The following is a 26,802-nucleotide window of genomic DNA, read 5'->3' as shown; positions in this document are numbered from 1 at the left end:
GACATTTTGAAATTAAATGTTATTTTATTCTTTTATTCTTTTTTGAAGTCAAGGGAAATAACTGCTAAAGCTGATTAAAGTGGTTATATTCTTATCAGCCAATCAGCCAATCACATCAGACCTTACTAGATGGAGAAAGTGTGACTGGACTGTGGACAGTAACATAGCCTAATGCATTATTATTATCATTATAAAGTCTTGACATTCCCAGTAAAAGTGCGGTGCTCAGTGTGAAAAACTTCCATAAATATCCCATAAACCTGTGGTGAGTAACCCATGTCTGTTATCCCATCTGAAATGTGATATGCAATTGAAAAATGTGAAATGGTTCTGCGTTTGAATGTGCATTTCTCTTGCAGAGTCTCGTCTACCGGAAGAGGGACCAGTCCGCCTTCAGAAGTCTCGACAGAAGTCCAGGCTCCGGATCCAGACGCCGGGTCTTACCGACGCCCCGCGGTTTTTAATCATGCCTCTCTGTCAGTGTTTGAGAGCAGCAGGCTGACAATGATTTCCTCCGTGATTACGCACAGGGCGCGTCCCCGCGGGGATGGGGCCCCCTCTGGAGCCGTCCTCATGGCTTTGGGGGCCTCGCTTCCATTTTCCATTATTATGTGGACTACCGGAGCGACAGCGCAGAGCGAGACCTCGCAGGTTGGTGATGAGGAGGGAGCTCGCATGTTCCTCTCCTATTTTTTTTTTTTTTAAGACAGACTCAGTCCTGATTCTCCAGATGAAATGATAAAATAGACAGTGTCAATTAGTATTTTACTCGTGCCAATGTAAGGAAATAATTCACTTTTACTCGTTTTTCGCTTTATTCGATTTTTTCTTTTCACATTCACAGCGGCTTCTGAAATCTATAATACACGTAACTGATAAAATCAAACATGTATATTAATTTACAGCGCGATGTTAGCAGATGGATATGACATTTTAACTCTTCAGCTGCTCTAAACAGATTCATCTAGATCAACCAGCAACACTTAGGGTTTTTTTCTCGAATGTATAATGTGCAGTAATCCGGTGTCAGACTGAATGAGCTTTATGATCACATTAGAGGAGAGATATAGATATATATGAATGATCTTCAGCGGGTTTCTGTAGGATGTCGCGCCGCAAACAAGCCAAACCAAGAGCTCTGAAAGGTAAGTGCTCCTTCATACCTGTAGAAAAGGCTTTCGAGAAACGAAAACGGAATTTTGTTGGATGTCAAACGGCTTCTCGGGGTAAATGCATGCTTTATACAACACCGTTAATTCCGGTGCGCAAACTGAAGGATGGTTAAATGCGCGAGCTTCGTGCGCAACTATAAAACCCAAAGATGTGCTCTAGGAACTACTGGATGTGTGAGAGGAATTACAAGGGTCAGAATGCATCTGAAACGCGCTGTTTTAAGTCTGCTGGTCTCATTATAGAGAGTTCAGGACGATATGTGCAAGAAGTGATGATATATGATCTGGATGTTAAATTGGCACGCAAGTTTGGAGTGACACATCACGTGACTGCAGCGGAGATCATGGAAGTGGATGCTCACCAGTAGGATAAACGATATAGTTCGCTTGACCATTGCCACATTTTCAGCAGAACTGTCCTCATGTTATTGTGATGTGTTCTTGCTTTGCATCCAAGATAGTTCTGTGTGTGATCTTGTGATCAGAGTCTTTGGCAATGGTGATGTTCTCTGTATGTCGCATTGGATTTAATGACATATGTTTGTAAACAAACTCACACAGAATTTATTGTTCAATTTTGAGAAAAAAAAAGACTGTCATGTATTTGTTTTAATCGGAAATAAATTCAACTTTATTAAATAATTCTGAGTTAATTCTGAGTTAATCAATATAAATTAATGATGCCTTTTGTTATAATTGCCAACTTGAGTTAAAAACAAAAATTACCGGTAGATTATGCTTGGACCTAGCCTACTTTGTTTTTTTCTCTTGATCATAGATGGCACAAAATCTAATCTAAACACAAGATCATGCACTTCTTTTTTTTACATTTCATGTGAATTTAAACACATGTAAGATTTTTAAGTTTTTAGTTTTTTTTTCTTTTTTTTTTGTCTAGAAAATAGTGATGTAACATTGTATTAAAATAAATATCAAGTTTTTTTGTCTGTTAGTCAATGAGTGATTTGTGGATGCATTCCTGCCAGATAAGTAGATGTAGCCTATTATATTTATTTTATTTTACTAATTTATTTTTGAAGCAAAAAGATAAAATTAGACCCATAGGATGACCCACAAACGAGATTTGTGAAGTGTTTCAGCCAGGTTTTAAAAAACATCACAGCTCTGAATCAGCTTTAGTGAGAGTTTTTAATGTTATTTTTCTTGTGACTGATTTCGGAAATTTTTACTGTACTTTTACTTTTAGATCTGATGGCAGCGTTTGATATGATTGACCATCAAATACTTATATCTCATCTTGAAACATCTGTGGGTATCTGTGGAAATGCCTTAAGATGGATTAAGTCATATTTTCAAAATAGAAGTTTTTTTCAGTCCGTATGGGAGAATTTGTATCAGCAGTGCCACTCATTTCTTGTGGTGTCCCGCAAGGTTCTATTATAGCCCCTTTTTTCTTTTCTCTGCATATGTTACCGTTAAGATTGATTTTGGTGATTTTAGGATTAATATGGTGTGTCATTTCATTCTTACGCTAATGACACTCAGTTGTATTTGTCTGTTTAACCCAGATTTTTCCAGTGCCTTGGGGCGTCTGTTGGCCTGTGTAGATGAGGTGAAGTCTTGGATGTCTGCTAATGTTCTGAATCTTAATAAATCGAAAACCGAGATCATGATATTTGGTCCATCTGAAATGAGCGATATGGCAGGAGTTAACTTGGTTAACACTAAGCCCTTTTAGGAAAAATCAAATAAAAAAATTGGGTGTGATCTGTGATAGTGCTTTAAAATTTAACTCTCAAATTAGTGAAGTTGTCAAAGTTAGCTTTTGCAAATTAAGAATGCTTTGTAAGATCAAGCCTTTCTTGGCACATATAGACATGGAAAAGCATATTCATTTTTTTTTTTAGATTTTTTCTCTGTTAGATTATTGCCACTCACTTTATTGTGGTACTTTTTAAATTTTTGGATGGATTACAAATGGTTTAAAATTCAGCCGCAAGACTACTTACGAGTACCCGCAAATATGATCGCATTACTCCTCTTTTGAGATTTGAGATTTTGTTGCATTGGTTACCAGTATCTTATACAATTTATTTTAAGTTTTTAATTTTAGTTTTTAAATCCCTGCATGGTATAGCCCCTCCATTCATTGCTGATCATTACGATCTAATCGGCAAAATCTCCTATATGTGGGATGCTGTTACTAGTGTTATTATTATTATTATAATTTTTTTATTATTTACTGTAATTCATGAAGTTATTTTTTTTATGTATATTTTAGGTTAACATTTGACTTGTTTATACTGTACATTCCTTGGTAAATTCACCCATTATGTTGGAGTTACTGCCAGACTCTGCTGTTTGAGAAACCCTTATTAGATCGAACCTTACACAGACTTTCTTACCTGTGCTGCTCATACTGAGAAAGCTCTGACGCTGGACGTAGTGAAGTGTGTGATGGAGCATAATGTGTAGGCCTGTAAAAGTGTCCGAGCACAGCAGGTGATGGAGGTCAGTGATGGTGTGTGAAATCCTGTCCTCTTTCATGGAGACACAAGCTAGTTTAAATACATATGAGCAGTGTGTTTGGCTTTCAGGAAAGACATTTCATATAGACATTTTTTTTACAAAGGCCATTTTAATATATAATGCGCTGGACAAAGATGACAGCGTTATTGCTTAAGGGAATAAATGTCTTCAGGCCGAAGACATACATCATCCGCTCATATGCAAACACTTTCTCCTCTCACGCTGACATTTACTCAGAGCTGCACGTCTGCATCACGTACACACACACACACACACACACACACACACACACACACACACACACACACACACACACACACACACACACACACACACACACACACACACACACACACACAGGATGTCTTTGGCTGTGGTTTGCAGCACTTGCTGTGCCACATTCCTCTCTGTCTCTTACTCAGTAGTTGGATGCTTTTTGAGGTGCATTTTACAGAAATATTCATAAATCAGTAAAAACAGCTCTGTAATGGTTCACATACAAACATTTGGACTGTCTATTTGGACTGAGTTTGCTGACTGATAAAGGGACCTTTTTAGAAATGTCTTCAATGTTAAGTGTTCGTTTTTTGTATACAGCAACATTTATAAATTATTATATATACACACTGTGCATGATTATGTTGGTCTTAACTTAAAGCTGAGCTGTCACTGCTGAAGTTTCTTCTGTGATTTCTTCATGTGTGTTTTAAGAGCAATAGCTTTCTGCTTAATGTCTAGTGCTTGCATACAGTTGAAGAAAAGTGAACATTTCACTTAATTAATGAACAATTCAATAATTGCTCTCCTTGAGGTTAAATGAGGATGACTGTATTATTTCAGTAGTGATTTCTGTGTAGTTGGTGACGTCATACTTTCTTTGCTCATGTATTGATTTCATATGCAGTCTGGCGTTGAGTCTTTGTCTGCATGTAAAAGGTTTAAACCTCACGAGGGTTTGTTTCATACTGTAGTTGTGTTGTGCTTTGTGTCCTCTGTCCTCTGAAAACCTCCATCACACATCTGTGACGTCAAGTCTGAAGAGTTTTACTTTAGAGAGCAGCTCTGGAAAACTCAATAGGTTTTAGACGGATGGTGATGCAGAAAAGAAATGTTTGGAGCGGAAAGCTGATAATCACGTGTCTATATACTTTAGAGAACAGTAAACTCTCAAGAATTACTCAAATTCTCATTTTATATCCTTTATCTTAATTGTTTATCCATCCGGTCTATGAAGTATGTTTAGATTCAGGTCAGTATTTTTTTTTTCTTTCTAATATAATCCAGCATCATATTTTATTATTATGTCTTAGAAGTGCTTCAATGCATATTAATATTTGATTTGACTTTTATTTTTCCACAAATCAATCTACACTTCCTCCCGAAAATATATCATTCAATTATATAGTGCCACTTTTTTAGAATGCATGTATAAAATTCTTAAAATACGTCCCCTAACATATCTATGGCAAAAATAACTAACTAAATAAATACATTCATAGAAAAAGATACATAGAATGGCAAACTACTGTATAATATTTATTGAACAATAATTTTTACTGTATGTAAGCTAGCTGGAATTCAGCAAAAAGTGAAATAAAAAAAACAATATGTTCATAAGTAAACAGAGATCGGAGTGTTGTTATAAAAAGGCTTTCTTGCACAAATGAACAAATACATAATGTACATAACATTTCTGCCATGTTGCCGGTAGTTCACACATGTAACCTAGTTTGGTTGCATAGATGAATATGCATGTTTTTTGAATATCGCATGTTACTCTAATAAATCACAGTGTGTTAAATAGGTTATTGACCAACACAAATTAATGAAGTAGAAGTCAAGAAAGATAGATGCAGTTAAATTGGCAGGATGTTAAATGGATTGTTGTGACTCTTACTAGCTAGATTATGAAAGACAAGGGATAAGGGATAAGTTAACCCAAAAATGAAAAATCTGTTATCATTTACTCAAGTTGTTGCAAACTTGTATGAATATTAAAAGATATTTTGAAGAATGTGGATAACAAAACTGTGGCGAGTGGGGCAAGGAGGGGCGGCTGCCGTCCGTGAGGGAGCGGAGGAGTCGGCGCCGTTCGCCAGGGGGCCGGAGCCTGCCGCCTCCGTGACGGAATCCGGAGGGGCAGGGAACGGGGGACTCCTGCCGCTGCCCAAAATCGGAGGAGCCGTCGCCGTCCACCGGGCGGCGGAGGAGTGTCGTGCCGTCCGCCGAGGGCCGTCCAGTGCCACCGCCGGGCACCGCGGAGGAGATCACCCAGCCGGTGGAGGGCCGAGCAGCAGTGCGTCTGGGAACCGGATTTTTTTTTTTTTTTTCTCTCTCCCCTCTCTCGTCCCTGTCGCTCCTCCTTCCATCTCCTTTTCTCTCGCCTCGTCTGTCCTACCCCCAGGTTCCCGCAGGTCCCCGTGAGCGGTCCCCCCCGGAGGGAAGGGGGGGGGGAGTAGAGCGCAGTCTCGGGAGTACCCCCCGGCCTGCGAGGGGCGATGGGGGTATGTGGCGAGTGGGGCGGGGCCGAGAGGCGTGGGAACGAGGAGTGAGGCCAGGTGTAGTGATTGGAGATGAGCTACACCTGAGCCCCACCGCTAGTATCGAGTCCCACGCAGGAGATGGAAGGATATAAAACTGGAGCGACGACCGTGAAGGACGAGAGAGGACCAGGCCTGGGATATTATTTTATGTTTTGGCTTTTATTTGTGCGCGTCAGTCAAAAAATAAAAAGTCAATGGGGACCAGAAACCTTTTGGATAGCAACATAATTTAAAATGTATTATTTTGTGTTGAGCGGAAGACAGAAACTCATACTGGTCTGAAACAACTTGAGGGCGAGTAGACAAACACAGAATTTAGATTTTTTTGGTGAACTGTCTCTTTAATATTTGAAGATCTGGGATGCAAAGTTTAGTTTGAAATAAGGCTGAGCAAAAGAGCACAGTTATAATTTCTCCAGCTCTCCAGTCTGTCAGTTATGGACCCTAGAGAATTAAATATACTGCCAGACTCCTCAACAGACTCTAAAAGACTGAATGGCGTACTGTTGCTTTTGTACAGTGTCTGCTAAATGGCAAGAAACTCAGTCGAATGATGATTCTGCATTTAGATGAACTTTGTTTTGGATTATTTGGCATACGGTTATTGTATCTTCGTGCTTGAGCAGAAAGCCTGCCTTTGTACAACTATTGGCCTTTCAGCCTAATTGTGTCAGATGGAGGAGTTCTTTTTAAAGGTGCTTTTCAGAGCAAGCGTTCTGGGCTGTCAGTCAGTGCCAGGGACCAGCGGGGAGGTCTCGTCAGGCGTCCCTTTCCTCTGTGCCAGGAAATGAAAGTGCAGATCGTGGAGGTATAATGGAGACCGCAGGGGTAGAGCTGAAGCCTCCTCCCAGAAAGCCTCATTTCTCATGAAGCAGGTGGGAGTCTTTGTTCTCCTCCTGATTCTAAAATCCATTTAGGTTTCCACACCTGGCATACAGGAGGAACATTTCCTGTTTAATGGGTAGAGAACGAGTCTCTAATGAAGTAGTAGACACATTTTGCAGCACAAACTCTGTTGGTGGAAAACTGGTACCTGTAAAAATCACTTATATTGGCATATTCCATTGTTTTATTTTTGTAGGTTATATGTGGGTTGTTTGTAGGCTGCATGTTGACTGAAATGGTGCCATTTGTACAGAAACATAAAATTTATTTTACATTTTTTCAAAGTAACCACACCGAGGAAGCACCATTAGGGGGTTGCATCCTCATCAATATTCAGATTAGTGGTCAACAAAAATGGATTTTTAATGGCTCGTTCTTAAATGATTGTTCCCATTCTTACATTTTGCAAATGCCTAGCAACATACTAGGTCATTTAATGTTGCTAAGCCTAAATTACTGTATTATTTCAACTGAAGAGTAAGTTTGGATTTCAATAAATAAGTAAATATTTAGATTATGACAACTCTCGAAAATGGTTTTAGCTCGTTAATTCATACGTCAGAGTTAACGTATTTGGTCATGGTGGACTATATCTGCTGTTGCAGAACAGGTTTGGAGTTGCAGATATTAAACTGAATGAATAGAATACACACAGATATTAAACTGAATGAATAGAATACATCTTGCAGCTGATCTAGACAGGTGGTGCTGGGGGAGGTGGAGGGTTACAGTGAACATTTTAATGTTGAGCAAGCTAATCTCATTGGCTGCAGCGGAAGCCAATCAGCTTGTGCTATGTACTAAATAATGTGTTTGCCAGCCGATTTCATGTAAAGTACCTATCAACCTGCGTCATCTAGAGCAGTGGTTCCCAACCTTTTTCAACTCGCGGCCCACACAACCAAACACATATGTTTGCGCGGCCCACTTCAAAAAAATTAACTGACCCCGCTATTGTTGGGTTAATAACTTAGTACTCAGAAGCTAGATTTTAAACTATATTTATTGAATAAAGTAGGGCTGTGCGATATGGACAAAAAAAAAAAGAAAAAAACTATCGCGATTTTTTTTGATCAATTTTGCAATTGTGCTTTTACAGTCATAAATGCATTCAGGATTAATTTGAAACATATTTCCAAAAGAAAACCAATCAGAGCTTTATCAAAAAGTTGTAACATCTCTAGAACAGACATAAGTCAAAATTATCACTATAGTGAAGATGTAAAAAAATGTATAGACTTGTGGCAAAAAAATAAAATAAAAAAAAAATCCTGTATACAGGGACTTTTTTTTCTTTTTTGCCATGCATTGTTCATAGAGCTCATTAATTGTAGCGGTGCCTCAGGTGTTTGCAGTGTGTATACAGTATGTGTATGCGGTCAGCAGTGAGAGCGCATAAATATAACGCGAAAGCATATTAAAATAATGCACGAGTGCGAATCTCTCTGTTCGCAGCAGATTTCCTTTGCTCTGTCACAAAACCGGTCGTGCTTGCTCAGATACACGCTGCTTTGCGAGGAGAGAGTGTGCACACTTAAAACGGGTCTCCCCTCACTTAAACTGCATCCTGTTCACTAACAAAATCACTCTATGCTCATGTGTTAGACATGAATTATTTTCGCACGTTTTTATTTCTAGCCTTTTACCGCAGTGAGAACGCTCTGATCCGTCAACATTGGCTCAGAAAAAAGGCGCATCACAGACAGTGTGTGAACCTGGAGTTAGGCATATGCGCACGCTCAAATCGTGATTTTAGGACGTTTTCTTTTAATCGCACAGCCCTAGAGGACCACAGGTTGAAAACCACTGATCTAGAGTTTTATGACTGAAGTAGATTTGGAATTATAGAATGTTCTAACATCTATGTAATGGATAAACACGAGACATCCTTTTTCGGGGTAAATCTAACATGCATTTATTGTTCTTAATCTATTACTTGTTACAGGTCAGAGAGTTTTGGCTGAGTGTTTGCTTTCCTCAGCAGACATTCATATAATTTATATATATAATATGCTGCTCAAAAAAACCCATATATTTATATTTGTAATGATTTTGAGGCTTTTAATGCTAATAATGCAGATGACACATACTGTTGCTGAGACATAGTATTTTAACATTTCTCCCACAACGTTGCATATTCCAGAATGACAACACTTTTATACACATACACTCAACAGATAATGATATTTGTCAGTCTGTCACTCTATTTCTCCAAATTTGCATAGTATTTATTTTATTTTTTTAAACCGAATGCATTACTAAAATGCATGTGTTCCATACAGATTTGTCTCTGTACCAAAATTTTAGCAACTGGTACAAATAACAGTGGAATTTCAGGATACCAATTAATTAAGATTAATTTAATTAATTAATTATTAATTAAATATCTGACAGCAGCAGGTCTGTTAGTCTGCATTTGCACTGCAAGAGCTTTTTGAAACATGCATCAGTGTGTTTTTCAGCTTAAATTGACCTTTTCAGTTGAAGAAAAGTTACATGCACGACTGAAGCTACCAGTAGCTGCTAAATGTATAAGTGTTATACTGAATTTTAATGTAATTACTTTAGCTAGCTCGCATAAGATTCCAGCACTTTTACAAATGTCTCCCAGAGATCATCTTCACTTTTTTAGAAATGCATTATGTGCCTTAATGTGTCCCTGCTCATTTCTGTGTGCCATGAAAGTCAACCCAGAGGGATAATGTATATATGAATCTGATTTGCACGTGGCAGCGCAGCTCTTTGGGCTGTTATATGGATGTCTAGGAAGCGGATGTGAGCTGTGGTGGTTCAGTAGATGAATGCCTCCTGTCATGCATGTGGCGTTCAGCGGCGGTGAGCAGTAATCAGGTCATGAGTGAGTCCAGCGAATCTGCTGCTTCATTTGTCTGATGTAAAGGTCGGCTCTCATGTGTGTTTATTTTAAAGCTCATATGGATGATGGTACCTGCGAGCCTGTCATCTGTTAGCGCAACAGTGGCGCTGCTGTGAAGACATAAATACAGGACAACGGATGATGAAAGCAACTGATATTTCAGCCCAGCAATGCATGTTCAAACTGTGATATTTCATATTTGAGAGTTGTGTTGTAATCTATCTATTTATACACACTATTATGGATAGGCAAGTAACTTGAGCTATTCTTTACATAAAATAGTTTTCATTCATGTTTACTTTCAGTGGATCGCAATTTATGACATTTATTTGGTGACAGTCTCAGAGTGTCTCTCTCTTTCTTATAAACTCGCCTTTATTTTCTCTGCTCTAATTTGTGCTGTCCTTTGGAAGAGAATATGAGTCGAGGAGTGCATTAGACTCTGTGTGTGTGTGTGTACCGCTTAGAGAAAGAAGATCGATATACAGAATGAACTTACTGCTGGGGGAATTAGAGAAAGGAGGGGGAAGAGAAATCACTTAAACATGGCATTTTGCCGTACTGATGAAACAGCATACACTTTTCAAAAGCTATATGTTCACTATCACAGGAATATATATTTGCATTTTATATTTTCTTGATAGAGTTTGTCGTCCATTTTGGGGTCATGGTCACCTTCATGGTTTATTTTGTGATAATATGGACAGTGTGAGAAAAAGCAATGAAAGCTTCAGAGTGTGACTTGATGTTCTAGATGGAGAACCAAGGAGACTGTGTGAATGCTTGATTGTGTTTTAGTGAGTTCAGTAATGCTCTGCTTTGTGTGGAGACTCGTGTGTATTCCAGGAGAGCGGTCAGATCCTCAAACGTGCCGTTATTGATCTGTCTCACTGCAGTGCACATCAGTGACAGCATCTCTAGAGGATTCTCACACATCGATTGGTAAAGTTCAATCCTTACAGCTGGTAGGTTGAAAATAATCTTAGAAATAACAGCTCGGTGCAGGTCATCTTTCATTGAGTTCGTTCACAGTTGGCTTATGTTTGACTCGTCTTTCACCAAATGGGAGTAAATCTTGGTAAATGTACAATAATATAGTATAAACTTTAACTGAAGCATCATTGATCTGAGTATTCAGATGTATTTTGCATGAAATGTGATTCTGTCACATATTAATTTACTTAAATTTGCATAGACCCTAACATTCACAGGATCTACATATTTACTGCATCTAAAACATGAATTAACAATTTTACAGACATACAGATACAGCCTCTTCAGATTAAACAAAGGATAAAACGGCAACAACAAAATGTCATCAATGCACAGAAAAAGATATCTCGAAAGGCCTTATATTAGTTAAGTGTTACCATGAATTATATACTGTCATTCTATCAGACTGTGGTAAAATAGTAGAAGAATGCAGAAAACCTAGAATAATTTTTGGGAGTACCGATGAACCAGTTTGCCAAGGAGACGTGATGAGCTGTGTACAAATTTAGTTGCAATTTCTCTTGCTGGAGAGTTTTTGAGCAGCCAGGTTTTGAGTAAGTACCAGTTGTCATTTAATATAATATTAGAGAAAGCATCCAAAATTAAACACCATACTACATACTATTGTCCTAAGATAGTAATGTGCATTCTTTAGGGGTTGCATGTTGTAAATGCATTTGCCCACTTTGCCAACCATGGCTTGGGCCCGCCACCTCTGCTTTCAGATACTGTATATTAGCACTTGTCTTTCTCTTGTTCAGAGAGAACTTGATAGAAGATAGTGAGTACAAAACTAGTTAATTCAACATGCTGCAAGTGCCCTGCCAAATCTGGTTGGCATCCATTCACAGGCTGATTGTAGACTGCACTGTTTGTATTCATCACATTCGTTCATGCTTTTGCAACAATGACCAGTTGATAGTAGCCTATATTAGGGCTGCTGGATAATTGTTAAATAGCTGATCATGATTGTTCTGCTCAAAAATATAATCACAATCAAAATTATATATACAGAATTATTGCACTTTCACATAAGCACAAATTAAGAGTGTCAATAGGCATGGACTGCTCATGGATTTAGTCGCAGCAAACTGTGTGAAAGAAAACAGACGGGCTATATTACACTTTTTTTTGAGCAGAATATATAACATGTTTACTGGTGTTTTCAGCTCATCACTGTTTCTTCTATAATGTGTTCTGTGCATATGCATTTGGTTGCCAGGTTGGGAAGATTAAGTAAACCACTGGGCAGAAAATGTTTGAATTTTAGAAAAAAAAAAAAAAGCTCTGATCGGAGTATTTAAAGTCTTGTGGCAACCACAATCATGAAAACTTGTTACCAATAAATGATAATGCAAATGCCAAATGAAAATCTACATTTTCAGGATTAATAACTAGCAGGCAAATATCACAGACTATTATGTTTAATAAATTGAGAAAAGAAATCCATTCCTGGAGGACCACAACCCAGAGTTTAATTTCCAATCACACTCATAGAGGATACTGAAAAACACGTGAGTGGATTTCTTCTCCATTTGAAGCGCCCCCCCCATATAAGACAAATGTTTTGGATCGAGCAGAACAGCACTGAAGTTTGAGATGAACAGTCAATCAAACACATGGAGCTTTTCTTTCTCCACTTCCTCAATACACTCTCAAATGCTTTAAAACAAGAATGCATTGTTGTTGTCAAAGGCTAATCCATAACAATTTATCTACCACAGTGGCTAGTAGATTAAATTACCTTCAGTCGCCTGCTCATACTGAACCAAATCAATGATTTTTTTATTTTATTTTGGTAATAAAATGTAATGCAGACAAAAATCAATACAATTATTGCTGAGAATGTTGTTTTAATATTTCCGTTTGTCTTCTGGGATTATGTGAGAATAGATCTTAAACTTCTGATGATCTTCTCTCCTACGCTTGGTCCATCAGATCCAGATGCTGCTTCTGCTGCTGAGATTGAGCCAAAGAATGAAGGAAATGGTCATCTGAGGAGCCAGATCTGTCCTGAGGGGGAGGAAGAGGAGGAGGAAGAGCAGGTGTTTGAGCTCCTGAACCCTCTCACTCCACACAAGAGTCATCACTGTCACCTCACAGGTAAATAACAATCACGCTATATATTTACTTCTTTAAAGTACACACACAACATCACTTCAGGCTCTAGAATTGGATCATGCACGAGTCATACAGATCATTTTTAAACTGTGCAGATGCAAAAATTTATTGGACAAACCCCTTTATAATGTGTGTTATATTGGAGAGTTAGCCTTAAAATGGTCAGAATTTGGAACATTGACTGATAAATGTTGACATTTATTTAATAATGTTGTACGTAGCTAAACATATCTGTTTTTTTATGATTGAATACTGAATAGTTACTATTTTAATAACATCAAAAAAGAGGACACTTTTTGCAGGATTCGTGAAGCCAGGATAAACAACGAAAAATGATCTAAAACCAGTGATAAAAAAATAAAAATTTCCATTAAGGTACAACATTTTCCCTCTTAAATTGATTTCAAGGGACACTTATTTATCTTTTGTAACTTTTATTATTCCACATGTTCTAACGTTATTAAATGTTTGCATCATCTTTCATGTAAACTAATATATTTAGTCAATAAATGCAATTAGAATAATTAAATACTACAGGGCTGAAACAAATCAAATGAAATCAGTATCAGCAAGATCCATCTTTTGTGCTACATTTTTACAAAGTTTAATGCAGCTCAGAGTTGCCATGAATGCATTTACACTGCAGTTACATTTGCTTAAATTATGTTGTGAGATTAATGTTTTAAATGTAAAATATACTAAATATAGAACTATAAAATTATATTAAATATTAAAGTAAAACCAGTAGTATGTGTCTTAATGAGTCACTGATTCACTAAACTGCGATTCATTCAGGAATGAATCAAATGACTAGCATACGACTACTACTGCTATCTCTGCTATAAAAACATGCTGAAATAGTATGAGTAGTATACTAGTATGCAGTTTAGATTTTAGCAGCTATGGTGTGTTTATGAATGGCTTACTGAATCAATGACTCCATCATAAACGCTGAATCATTCAGCAACAAAACACCACTGTGTTGATCGACAGATGCAGTTCTTAGCAAAATAGAGCAAAACGCTCCATATTGAGTTTATTTATAGTTTATTTATATCATTATATTGAAATGATATTATTATATTGAGTTTCTTTCTTATGCTGAACATAAAATAATATATTTTGAAGAATGTGCATAACCAAACAGTTGACGTTAGCCACATTCCTCAGAATATCTTCTTTTTCTGCCTTTAACACGATGTAGATGGCGCTCAGATCTGACTTGTGTTTATGTGCAGCACCTGGTGCTTCATTGTTATTTGCATCCACTGTTTTATAGCAGTTTATCTCTTTGGAGTAAACTTACACACAAAAAACCTTGACACAAACCTTTGTGATTAGGTCCCTAGGATGGAGATTGGGCTTTTGTAATTCTGCGTAATTGATTTGGCTGGATTTGATCAGCGACTCCTTCTTTTAAGTCTTAATTGTTCAGTACTTGTGCTTTAAATGAGCTCATGTGGAGGCCAAAAAGAAGAATGTAATAGTCATTTGGGGATGGTGCATATCTGAAGAAGAGCAGAAGTGTGCAGGTGAAAGCAGGTTTATTAAAACCACGCTGCAGCAAAGAGCTCACATTCACTATTTTTTTCATGTATTCACAGAATAAATTCACCACAAAAAGACTTAAACACACTCATTTATCTTCCTTTTCTTCAGAAATGACATGGGCAGTAATTAGTCTGACTGAGAGTTTTTTCGATTCTTAAGAGAACAAAACACAGTAACAGCTCTTGGTTCATTTCCACTTGCAAATCACTAATAGTCATAACATACAGTTCAGTAATCACATATTCATCCGGTGACAGATTTGTTATTATAGTTAACTTTAAATAATAATAATATTTATTATTATCACAATCCAGGCCTAAACTTGTCTTTGTGTGTGCGTCTGTGTGTGTTGCCAGAGAATAAAATGCAATAAAGACATATTGTCTTTGTAATATTTTGCTGTGCTCCTTATATCAGGTAGAATATATCTGATACTTGTTTTCTGTGAATAGTGCTACAGGGAACCTCGACTAGGGGTGTGCAAAACAAATTTCCGATTTTCATGAGAGAATGAGACACAAAGACCGAGGCAGTAAGAGATGTCACGTGTCGCCTCGATCAATGGCTGCCGTCGTCTCGGCCTGGTCCAGAGGAGCTTTAACACCTCTCTGTGCACTTAAGTCATGACCACTGCATTGCGTTATGGGAATAGACTGATGGATCCACCCGTGTCCCTGAAGTGATTGGACTATTGATTGTGCTAATGTAGAACTGCAGAGAGAGAAAGAGCGAGACGGCTATAGGAATGTGTCCCGCAGGACTTGCTGTCTTCCACAGGAATGGGAAAGGAAGAATGGCTGGACCCTTCAGCATTGCTCAAACTGACCCCAACCCAATGGGCTCTTTTCCCGCTGCGAGGTGCAGGGCTGAAGCACTGCGTCCCCAAAGAGGGTGTCTTTCTGCCTGGGTATAGGATGGTAGAAGTGCTCTCCAGAGGGGGTTGGGATAGGAGTGTTTACCCCTGAAAGCTCTCGGCGTCGGTGGGGTGCTGGCTCCGGCCCGGCTGAGGATTGAGTTTCCACGGCTGGTTTCAGCATCGTGTTGGTTCAGCCGCTGCTGTCCTCAGGGAGGCTGGAAATGCAACAGCTGTCCATCTCCACATAAACACTCCTCAAGGTCACCACCAGCATAAGCTTCTGATAGATTCTTGTAAACTGTTCGAAGCACGCTTATCCAGTTCAAAATAAAATCTAGCTCATTATTAAGGTATGCTGCACCAATAAGGATTAAGCTTAAAGGAATAGTTCAACAAACAATTTCAATTTGATGAAAATGTACTCACCCTCAGGCCATCCAAGATGTAGGTGAGTTTGTTTCTTCATCAGATTTGGAGAAATGTAGCATTGCATCAGTGTCTCATCAATGGATAGTCTTGAGTGAATGGGTGCCGTCAGAATGAGAGTCTGATAAAAACATCACAATAATCCACAGCACTCCAGTCCATCAGTGAACATCTGGAGAAGACAAACACTGAAACAAATCCAGCATTAAGAGGGTTAAACTTTAAACTGTTGCTTCGGGCTAAAATATGAGTCCTCTATCCAAAGTTGTCTCATCTGAATCAGGAGAGAAATTTGTATGTGAAAGACAACAGGAATTGGACTCTTTCACTGGAAAAAGTGTTACGGACTCATAATTCGGTCAGTAATTATGGTTTAAAGTTAAAACGTCTTAATGCTGGATTTGTTTCAGCTTTTGTCTTTTCCAAATGTTAAGTGATGGACTGGACTGCTGTGGATTATAGTGATGTTTTTAACAGCTGTTTGGACTCTAATTGTGACGGCACCCATTCACTGCAGAGTATCCAGGTGAACTATAAATTAAAGTTAATCTAAAAAATATTCCATTATTAAAAAAAAAAAAAAAAAATTAAAATATGGTTTACATTTTTAAAAAGTTCAAATAAACAGGAAAAAGACCTCCCATTATCTTTTGAGAGTGAAATATGCATTTAGAGTCTAATACAGGAGTAAGGTTAGGGAAATAGTGTAAATTGGTAATGGATCTGATGAACCCACTGGCTGAGGATCCATTTGTGAGGGGTTTATTGATAAAAGTTAATGCAGTATATGGTGGACTATGAAGTACACAAATCAAAGTGCAGACAGGCTTATGAAATAATACTCCAATAAAAGTGTAAGTACTCCTGTCTACCTTTAAATGTATACTTTAAGTGCTATGGTTTACTTCAGATTAATTTCATATTCTGTGTTCTAGTGCTCCGGTTTAAAAAGAGAGAAGAGTCTAATGTGACTGGCACACAGAGAGCTTTAATAGACCAGAGCTCAGTCTGACTTTATGAGTCGTCAGTATGAACATTAAACATTTATGACTCCATCTGTAAGTTATCAAATGTTTCCTTTTGTTAGCAAAATCAAAAGCTATACAATATCAAATCAAGTGTGCTTGTGTAGGCAATAAACTGTATTAAAAATGGTTAAAATTAGTAAAACTATAAATAATTTACGTTAAAACTCCTACAGCAGCATAAGAAATAATTGATTATTTAAAAAAAAAGTGCAAGGTGTAAATAATTTAGGATATTGCTGTAAGTAATGAGGATCTAAAAAACACATAAAAAGAGCTCTTATACAACCCCTTTCGCAGCATTTGATGATTTAGCATGCAAACATAATCTAAATATGATTTACAAGAAATATAAAAATCTTCTAAATGTAATGCATGCTCTCATTATTGTAAGAAAATTACATTAATTAAAACAACGAACTTAAAGTGGTTCCTGCTGGCTGCATACATGCATACATGTATTTTGCAGTGATGTAATAATAATAAGAAGCACTTCTTCTGGTACTCCAGTGTCTTTTATTCCAATATAAGAAAACATTTCTGGAATCTGCATCTGAAATAGCATTTAGGGCATGGATTCATTTCAACTGCAGGTACAGATGCATAAATAGGCTTAATGATTTGTTATTAACATAAAACGTTGAATAATGATATTTGAAATAATTTTAAACATGGAAAACAAAATGTGAAAATAAAACCGGCAGTAGGGGACAGCAAGTGAATGTTAATGAGTGAGTCATTGAGATTCAACCGATTCATTCAAACGACTGATTCATTCAGAAACAAAGCATTTGACCTTGTTAATGAGTGAATCACTGAGTTATTTATTCAACCGATTCATTCAAAAAGCTGACTCATTTAATAAGTAAACACCATCCATTGCTCAGAGAGACAAACAGTGCTGCGATCTTTGTTTGGAACTACTTTCGTTGGCAAAATTGAGCAAAAACAAGTAATATTATGCCTAAAATGTTAGTCACTTATTGCTTCACTGAACTTGTATAAGATTATTATTAAATGTGTTCATGGATCTGCAGAAAAACGGTACACTTTGTGTGATATAAATTAAGTTAACTAGGCCTACATTAAATTATATAAATATAAAAAGCATACAGAAGAATTATTGCCGTCTACAATTTAGAAAGCCTGGAATATTGAGTTTTAATAGATTAATAAATGAATGTGCGTGCACTCTGTGTGTGATTCAGTGAAATAGCCCATGATAACGTCAAATTGCACTTGTGTATCACCCACCCCAGACTCGACTTGAGTGGAAAAGAGTCTAACTTGAAAACGCCAGACCACTGATTCATCAAACCTGCTTTCCTGCAGTCTGTGTTCTTCTGACTATTTTGAAGTAAGCAACGAATATATTTACAGGAAATGTATCGGAGTAAAAGTTGCCTGAAATATAAAAACTCAGTTAAAGTAAAGATACTCCCAAAAAAGTACTGTAACGAAGTATATTTTTTCTTTACATTACAACACTGGTATTTTGCTATTATAAGAACTTCTTCAATTAATCAAATTCATGTGCACTTTGACCTTCAAGTTCAAATGATTATTGGAGTACAATTATCCTAAAAATTTTATTTAATTCAGTGTTACTTTCCTTTTTTATTATTATTATTTGGGAAGTTCAGTTTGTGGAGTAAAAATAGTTTCAAAGTAAATCTTAAAACATTTTATTTTCAGTGTAGTTTGAACTGATAGACTGCTTGGTAGTTTCCGATTTAAGCTCTGCCGACTTCCAGTTTTGTCAAAAAATGTAAAAAAAAATAAAAAAAAATCATGGTATTTTCGATTTTCGAAGCATCATTATGCATCATTACTTTCTAAAAAATGCCCAATCTTCGGCCTCTGCTAGTGTTTTTCAGTGTCAAGTCAATGAACTCATCATTGATGGATTCATCAGTTCAACAACTCGAAAGGGAGTTATCTTGCGCTTGGCAGTGTTATAATGAATGTTTATCTGAATGTGTGCCACAGTCTCAGGGTGTTCAGTGCCGCCCATGTTAAAGCCAAAGTGTCATTATATATTCAAAGAAGCTCCAGTCTCAGGAGCCATATCTATTTCTCTTCCTCGCTCTCCCTCTTTCTGTCTCCTGAGCATCCTATCTTGCTCCATATAAACTATTCATTGAGCTTTGTCTACCAGCCATGGCTCATCTCTGTAGAGACGCAAATATAGGGAAAAAACAGGTGAGCTATTGTTCTTGTTGTCTTTCTGGACTTAAGCCAATGGACAAAGAGTTTCCACTTTGCTTCCTCTAGAGTGCATCAGTGCCCACCCACTTCTCAGTGGCGTTTGTTCCAGAAGCATTTTTCCCATTAGTTTTTTCCCATATGGATCTTAAAACCTTTGATTTGAAGCAAAAAAGTAAATGAAAATCAGACACAAAGCTACAGTGCAAGAAAGAACTATAATTTATAAAATGGAAAGAACTATAATTCTATGAAACATTGCAAATCAAATCTAAAATAGAAATATAAACATATTAATTTAAAGGTGTTTTGAAAGCACAGGTGGCTGACTCAATTATTTCATGGGTGGAGCTAAAGATCTCTTTAGGTGGACTTTGCTTGCTGCAACTCTCTAATTGGCAGAATTTTCTGTATAGAATCATGGATAATGTAATTTTTTCACCATAAATTCAGCTATTAAGGGGGGGGGGGGTGAAATGCTATTTCATGCATACTGAGTTTTTTACACTGTTAAAGAGTTGGATTCCCATGCTAAACATGGACAAAGTTTCAAAAATTAAGTTGTACGTTTGAAGGAGTATTTCTGTTCCAAAAATACTCCTTCCGGTTTATCACAAGTTTCTGAAAGTTTTTTTCGAGTATGGCTCTGTGTGACGTTAGATGGAGCGGAATTTCCTTATATGGGTCCTGAGGCACGTCTGCCGGAAGAGCGCGCTCCCGTATAGCAGAGCACTGAGAGCACAACAGACTTCACTGATCAGAGCGAGAGCGTCGCCAAATGTCACAAAAGAAGTGTGTTTTTGGTTGCCAGGGCAAGACAACCCTGCACAGATTACCAAAAGAGAAACAGCATTGAGGGACCAGTGGACGGAGTTTATTTTTACAGAGCATCAACGGAGTTGTGCAAGTGTTTGTGTTTGTTCCCTGCATTTCGAAGATGCTTGTTTTACAAACAAAGCCCAGTTTGACGCCGGGTTTGCACATCGTTTATTTCTTAAGGATAATGTAGTCCCAACGAAAAAGGGTCACGATCGTGTGTTGGAACCGCATGCGGTGAGTAAAACTGCTTCAAATATCTCTGTGTTGTTAACTTCGTGTTGTTAGCTATCGGCGCATAAGCACATCAAGTAAACAACATGCGATGATGTCATCAAACTGCACTTTTCACATGTACAGCTAAAAAAAAAAAAAAAAAAGACGACATAAAGTGGAACTTTAGTCATTTTCCAAAACCGCTAAGCAAATATATACAGTTTCAGTACATACCACATAGAGACGCATTTGCTGATGCTGCTCTTGTTAAATTTCAGCCTCTGGATCTGTGTCACAGCTTCCAAACGCTCTCAACGCAAAAGCCTACTCGCGCTTGTGATTCTTTAGCTCCGCCCACACGTCACGCCTCCAGCCGCTCGTGTTTTTCCGAGAAAAATCGGTACAGACTATCTTACTCTTATAAATATAATAAAAATAAAGACTTTTTGGAGTTATGAAGGATGCAGTTCTACTGTATAGGTACTCAAGTATTGAGTGAAAACGAACATTTCACCCCCCATTTAAACATTATTATTTTAAAAAATAAGTTTAATTAATGTAAATATATGGGTTTGACAAAAGCATATACAATCAATTAAAAACCTCACAACTCACAATAGGCCAATTTCCTTATTGAGAAAATAAATTTAAAATAAACTTCTGAAACCTGACTGTTGCACACTATTAGCAGAATCTTTATCAAAAAAACAAAAAAAAAAAAAAAATTATATGTGAGTGATATGACATTCAGCCAAGTATGGTGACCCATACTCAGAATTCGTGCTCTGCATTTAACCCATCCAAAGTGCACACATACAGAGCAGTGAACACACACACACACTGTGAACACACACCCGGAGCAGTGGGCAGCCATTTATGCTGCGGCGCCCGGGGAGCAGTTGGGGGTTCAGTGCCTTGCTCAAGGGCACCTAAGTCGTGGTATCGAGGGTGGAGAGACTGTACATGCACTCCCCCAACCTACAATTCCTGCCGGCCCAAGACTCAAACTCACAACCCTTTCGATTCGACCCTCTAACCATTAGGCCTAGACTTCCCCTTAAATGTAAATGCACCAATTCTGAGTATGGGTTACCAAACCTCATGACTTTCAGTGGGCAGTCATTTATGCTGCGGCGCCCAGGGAGCAGTTGGGGGTTCAATGCCTTGCTCAAGGGCACCTAAGTTGTGATATTGCCAGCCCGAGATTTGAACCCACAACCCTAGGGTTAGGAGTCAAACTCTCTAACCACTAGGCTATATATATATATATATATATATATATATATATATATATATATATATATATATATATATATATATATATATATATATATATATATATATATATATATATATATATATATATATATATATATATATATATATATATATATATATATATATATATATATATATATATATATATATATATATATATATATATATATATATATATATATATATATATATATATATATATATATATATATATATATATATATATATATATGTATGTAGCCTAGTGGTTATAACTGAGAGTTTTGATCAGTAAGTAGAATAACTTAATTAAATTATTATATATATATATATATATATATATATATATAATGTAGCCTAGTGGTTATAACTGAGAGTTTTGATCAGTAAGTAGAATAACTGAATTAAATTATTATTATCATACTTTGTACAAATTTAATAGCATCACAATCTGTTTATTGACTCATTGGATATTAGAAAACAGATTTTCACCCTGTGAAACATTGTTGAACAGACACTACAACATTTGAATAAAAAAGTGAAAAGGCAATCATAAGACAAGGTGTTTATTTTCGATATTGTTGATTGGCTGTTTAATTTATTGTAAGGTGGGACTTATTTTACTAGAGCCACCATATTGGGTTTTTCAATTTCTCCCATTTATTGTGATACCAGTGTTCCCCTTTAAGGGAACTCATGCTGCATCCTCTAGCGACACCATGGGGGATTGCCACCAGTATGACCAGTGTCTGAAGCATGTGTAAAACTAATCCAGTCCCACTGGTCGATGTAGCCTGGACATCACTAACATCCGGGAACACAATATCTATGCGTTATGTGTCTTGGTGAGGAAAACACGTGTTCGGTGCTCAAGTTCCCTGAATGCGCTCATTGTGCTCCGTTCATGCTCTGTTCATGTTTTTCCCTCTTTTCGACGGATGAGGGACAAGCAACTGTCTCTCGCAGTTTGGGTCGCACTGCTGCTGAGGCATGATGTAGACTCAGATTGTGGGGTTCGCAGGTTGAGCTTGCAGAAAAGTTTGAGAAGGATATGGACCTTCCGCTGTAAGCTCGAGTCTTCAGTGAGCTTCAGACACACTTTGACTTGGGTCATCTGATTCCATGGATAGCGTTACATTGGGCTCATCTAGTGAGAGTAAGGACATGGATGTGGTTGGTGATGGGGATTAAAGTGAGAGCACTGAATCGTAACAACTTGATTCAAGCTTGATTTAGTCAGAAGGCAGAAGCTCGCCTGTGGTACATTGGATGAGCGCTTTCTGTCCGGTCACGATCTCCCGTCCCCCAGGAGTCTCCCCTTTCTTCTAGACTTACACATGGAGTTTGTGAGATCATGGGACAGACCATATTCAGCTGCGCCACACAGCAGATTTGGCTCTTTGTGCCACTAAACAGACTACTGCTGCCATTGGGTATACAATGGCAACAATTGTGGCTGTGGAGAGGCATTTGTGGTTATATATTACAGACTTTGGGAGAAAGGAGAAAGCCCTTGTTCTTGATGCTCTGCTTTCACCTTCTGGGCTTCTGGTTGAGAAGTTCAAGGTGGTGAAAAAGCAGTCCTCACGGTCCCAATTCTTCCTCTATAAAACCTCTGAGGGGGTCGGTCCATCTCAATCTGAGGATCATAGGTAGGATCAGAAGTATTGCGTGGCCACTCATGCCCCTCCTGCCTTTAGGAATCGGATGTAGAGGTGGGCGAGCGCTAAGAGGAACTGAGTAGATCTCAGGAAGGTATCGGAAGAGAATCGTTCCTATTCTAAAATGCGCTCTAATTCTAAAACCTTTTGATGCTTAGGATTTTAAGTAGATGTTCTACTTCCCTTTACCCCTTAAAGTGCCCATACATTATGCAATTTAAAAAATGTAAGTTAATACAAGTGTTTTTTTTTGTTGTTGGATGAGATTGTAAACAATTTGTAAAGTTGGAAAGCCAAAAGTGCATGATAAAGTTCTGTCATAACAACTCTCGGAGGGATTGGCATGGTAATGTACATGACAATGTTAATGTATTTGATCTTGGTGGAATATATCTGCTACGCTGCTGCTGCGGCAGAGCAAGTACAGAGACTTACTACTGCCAATACATCCACAACATGCTGCTGTGTGTATGTAAGCTATTGCAAATATAACATGCATGAAAGAACCCCGATATAGCATACATGAATCACCTCGTGGCAGATCTATACAGGTGGAGCTGGGGAAGGAGAAGGGTTTTTGAAGCAAGCTGCAACTGCTACGGTAAACCCTAGTCAAATATTTAAATGCTGAGCAGCGAGCTCATTGGCTACTGATACAGGAGAGAACCAATCAGCTGTGCCATGTGATGATGTCATTAGGTCAGACTGAGTTAGACCTCTCAGACTGCACCATCTAGAGTTACATGCCAGAACTCTGTATTTATTGCCTCCTAAAAGAAAGAGTGGACTAACGAGTCATTAGTAATTTCAAATCCCACTTCCATGAAGGCTACACATCACAGGGTAACACATTGCAGGATTCACAAAATGCTTGTATTTGAAAGATGGCTCAGTACCTAGTTTATTTGGACCAACTGGCTCCACTGAATCACATCCTGTAAGTATAATAAATAATAGATGTTAATTTTTTCTATTGAGCGTTCAAAATACAGAACTATGGCAATGGGTGTATAGTTTAGAATAGGGGAGGTTTAGAGAGATTGAATCTTAAAAATGGCTTCAAAAGAATCATTTGAGAATCGCTGGAAAAAGAGGTTATATTAAATGCATATTTCGAGAAAACAAAATGGTTGATTTTGCATCCAGGTAGACCTATTGAAGGAGCCTCTCAAAACAACATCAGGAACCTTAATAGGGGCACTTTAAACTTATTCAGGTAGTAGGGGTGGGCTACAGGTTATTTAAAGGTCCCATTCTTCATGATCCCATGTTTTAAACTTTAGTTAGTGTGTAATGTTGTTGTTAGAGTATAAATAATATCGGTAAAATTCTAAAGCTCAAAGTTCAATGCCAAGCGAGATATTTTATTTAACAGAGTTCACCTACAAAAAATGACCCGTTTGGATTACATCCCTCTACTTCCTGCAGTAATGACGTCACTAAAACAGTTTTTTGACTAACCTCCGCCCACATGAATACCCAAAAAAGGGGGCGTGGTCTTGTTGCGCTCCGAGAAGAGGAAGAACTGCGTTTGTGTTTGTCGCCATGTCGTCGAAACGCTGTTATTTTCATCTCGAGTCCAATCACCTTTGTTTGGCCTTCCCAGGGACGCTGTACTTAGAGATCAATGGCTACAATTTATGTTTAACTCGGTTCCCGAAAATTATAATCCACATGTAAAACTATGTGCAGCTCATTTTGCTGAAGACAGCAAGCTTCCTCAATCTCAAACAGTTTAATGCTGGATTCGCACAAAGATAAAAAGAGGTTATATTATTAGAGGTTATATATTTTTCATGCGCATCTCATCAGTAAAAACGCTCCTGTGATTATAAGTACATCTCCAGCATGTGCGTTCTTTTATTGTCTACGGTTCAGATCAGGATTGCCAGGTTTTCAAAACAAATCCTGCCCACTTGCTTTTCAAAACTAGCCTAATCGCGTTACCAAGGAGGGCAGCGCGCGCTAAGCTGGTGTCGAATCACAACACAGGAACCGCAGGCACAATCAGAACTCGTTAGGTATTTCTGAAGGAGGGACTTTATAGAACATAGAGGTCATCAGCCCGTTTCTATGACAGTGAAAACAGCGGTATACAGATAGGTGAATTGTGTGAAAAACACTCTTTTTTTTTTTATACACGCAAAAAATGAACACATGTTATATTGCACACTGAAAACATAATCAAAGCTTCAAAAAAGCACAAAAAACAGGACCTTTAAATGGGCAGTCCCCCTTGGCCCTGCATGCTGCTTTGGCTCATTTTAACATGGTCTTCTTAGAACCGCTGTTCTTAATGGGATATCCCTCCTGATTGGTGGGGTTCCTCATGGAATCAGTGGCTTGGGCACTTTCGGAGGGAAGATTCGGTGTATGTCTGTCACTTCCCTTGGTTCTCTCTCACCAGGGGAACAGGCATGCACTACACCATGGCTTTGTGGGCAATCTGTTCTTCATAGTGTCCACTACAGGATGCAGCGCGAGTTCTCTATAAAGGAAACATCTTGGGTTATGCATGTAACCATGGTTAGGGCTTGTCTGTCAAATGACTTTTTGATGCTCTTGAAGGAATTTATTAGCAAAATGCATTTCCATCTCCCATTATTCGCATTAACTGTTTTTTTCGCAAGTCAAAAACCACTGAGCGTAAAACCTTTTTTGCAAATTTAGGCATTTTTATTTGAAATTCAGCATTTCGATTCTGAAGCGATACTTCAAAATGCACATAAAAGCAGGTTGATGGAAACCCAGCTATTGTCTCTGATTGATTGCATGGCTTTCTTGCAATGAAAATGTATCACAAGGCATGAATTATTGATGAATAAAAGTTTAAGTCTAGTCCAGTGGAATATAAGTGAGTTCATGGGAAATTGGTTGATTGTTTTTTTTTTTTTTTTTTACATTGTGAAGGCAGAATAATTATACAAATCCAAGAACCTTCAAAACAGACTATAAGAAATCTCGCCAAAGAGGTTTTTGTGATATAAATGGCGTATTAAAAACACATTATGGCATCTTAATTGTAATTTACAGTACAAACGGAGGACCTATCCTGACTGAGGGACTTGATTCATCCACGTTAATGGTTGTTCATACATCTGAATTGAATCATTTCAAAGTACTGTATGTTATACATTTGATGAAAAGAACACACCTTGAGCATTAATAAAATGTGTTCTATAAGTATGCATAAGTATGTAATATGAATACTTGTATATTTGTATTTTTGACCATTTCTGATCTTGTAAAACCCTAACTGAATTCTCATCAGGTCACAATGCAGTGGTTAATAGTTTATATACCAGACCTCAGATGTTAATTATTTAATTAGTGACACAAATTGCCAGACGTCGAAATGTATCAAAATCAACTGGGCCTTCACTGAAAACATACCAGGCTTAAATCTGGAAATCCTGCCCTTGCACCACCCATTCATTTTAGTTGCCCTTTCTAACTTCAAAACACAAAGTACCAGCTAACTGCTAAGATATCAGGAGAGAATAACTCATTTTTTCGAATGCAATCCAGCAGCTCCATTCTAAATCCAGCTCAACACATTTGCCAACTGGCTCCTCGTCCCAGATGTTTGTGCTCTCTCTGAGTTTTCTTGTACGGCTGGAAGCTGTAGTAAGTATTAAATGTTTATAAGTCTGTGTCTAGTCAAGACTGAGCTGGTTTGACACGCGAATGCAGATGGAGAAAACAACTGA

The 26,802-nt window shown here is 37.8% G+C and overlaps 1 protein-coding gene across 3 annotated transcripts in view; it reads left to right on the top strand.

The window, feature by feature from the left end:
• Positions 1-488: 488 nt before the first annotated feature.
• The window catches only part of LOC113039667 (zinc finger protein 521-like), an 85,908-nt gene continuing 59,594 nt past the window's right edge, over positions 489-26,802 (top strand). For 2 of the 3 annotated variants that reach the window (XM_026197670.1, XM_026197662.1), the window contains exons 1-2: positions 659-1,145; positions 12,897-13,061. In XM_026197670.1, coding sequence (XP_026053455.1) covers positions 1,106-1,145; positions 12,897-13,061 — 205 coding nt within the window. In that variant the 5' untranslated portion in view covers positions 659-1,105. The other variant, XM_026197681.1, reaches the window with a different exon arrangement.

The sequence above is a fragment of the Carassius auratus genome, chromosome 2 (assembly GCF_003368295.1).
Source record: "Carassius auratus strain Wakin chromosome 2, ASM336829v1, whole genome shotgun sequence".
In the NCBI taxonomy this organism is placed as follows: Eukaryota; Metazoa; Chordata; class Actinopteri; order Cypriniformes; family Cyprinidae; genus Carassius; species Carassius auratus.
Note: the sequence above shows the minus strand (reverse complement) of the source record. Positions and strands in the feature narration are given on the sequence as shown.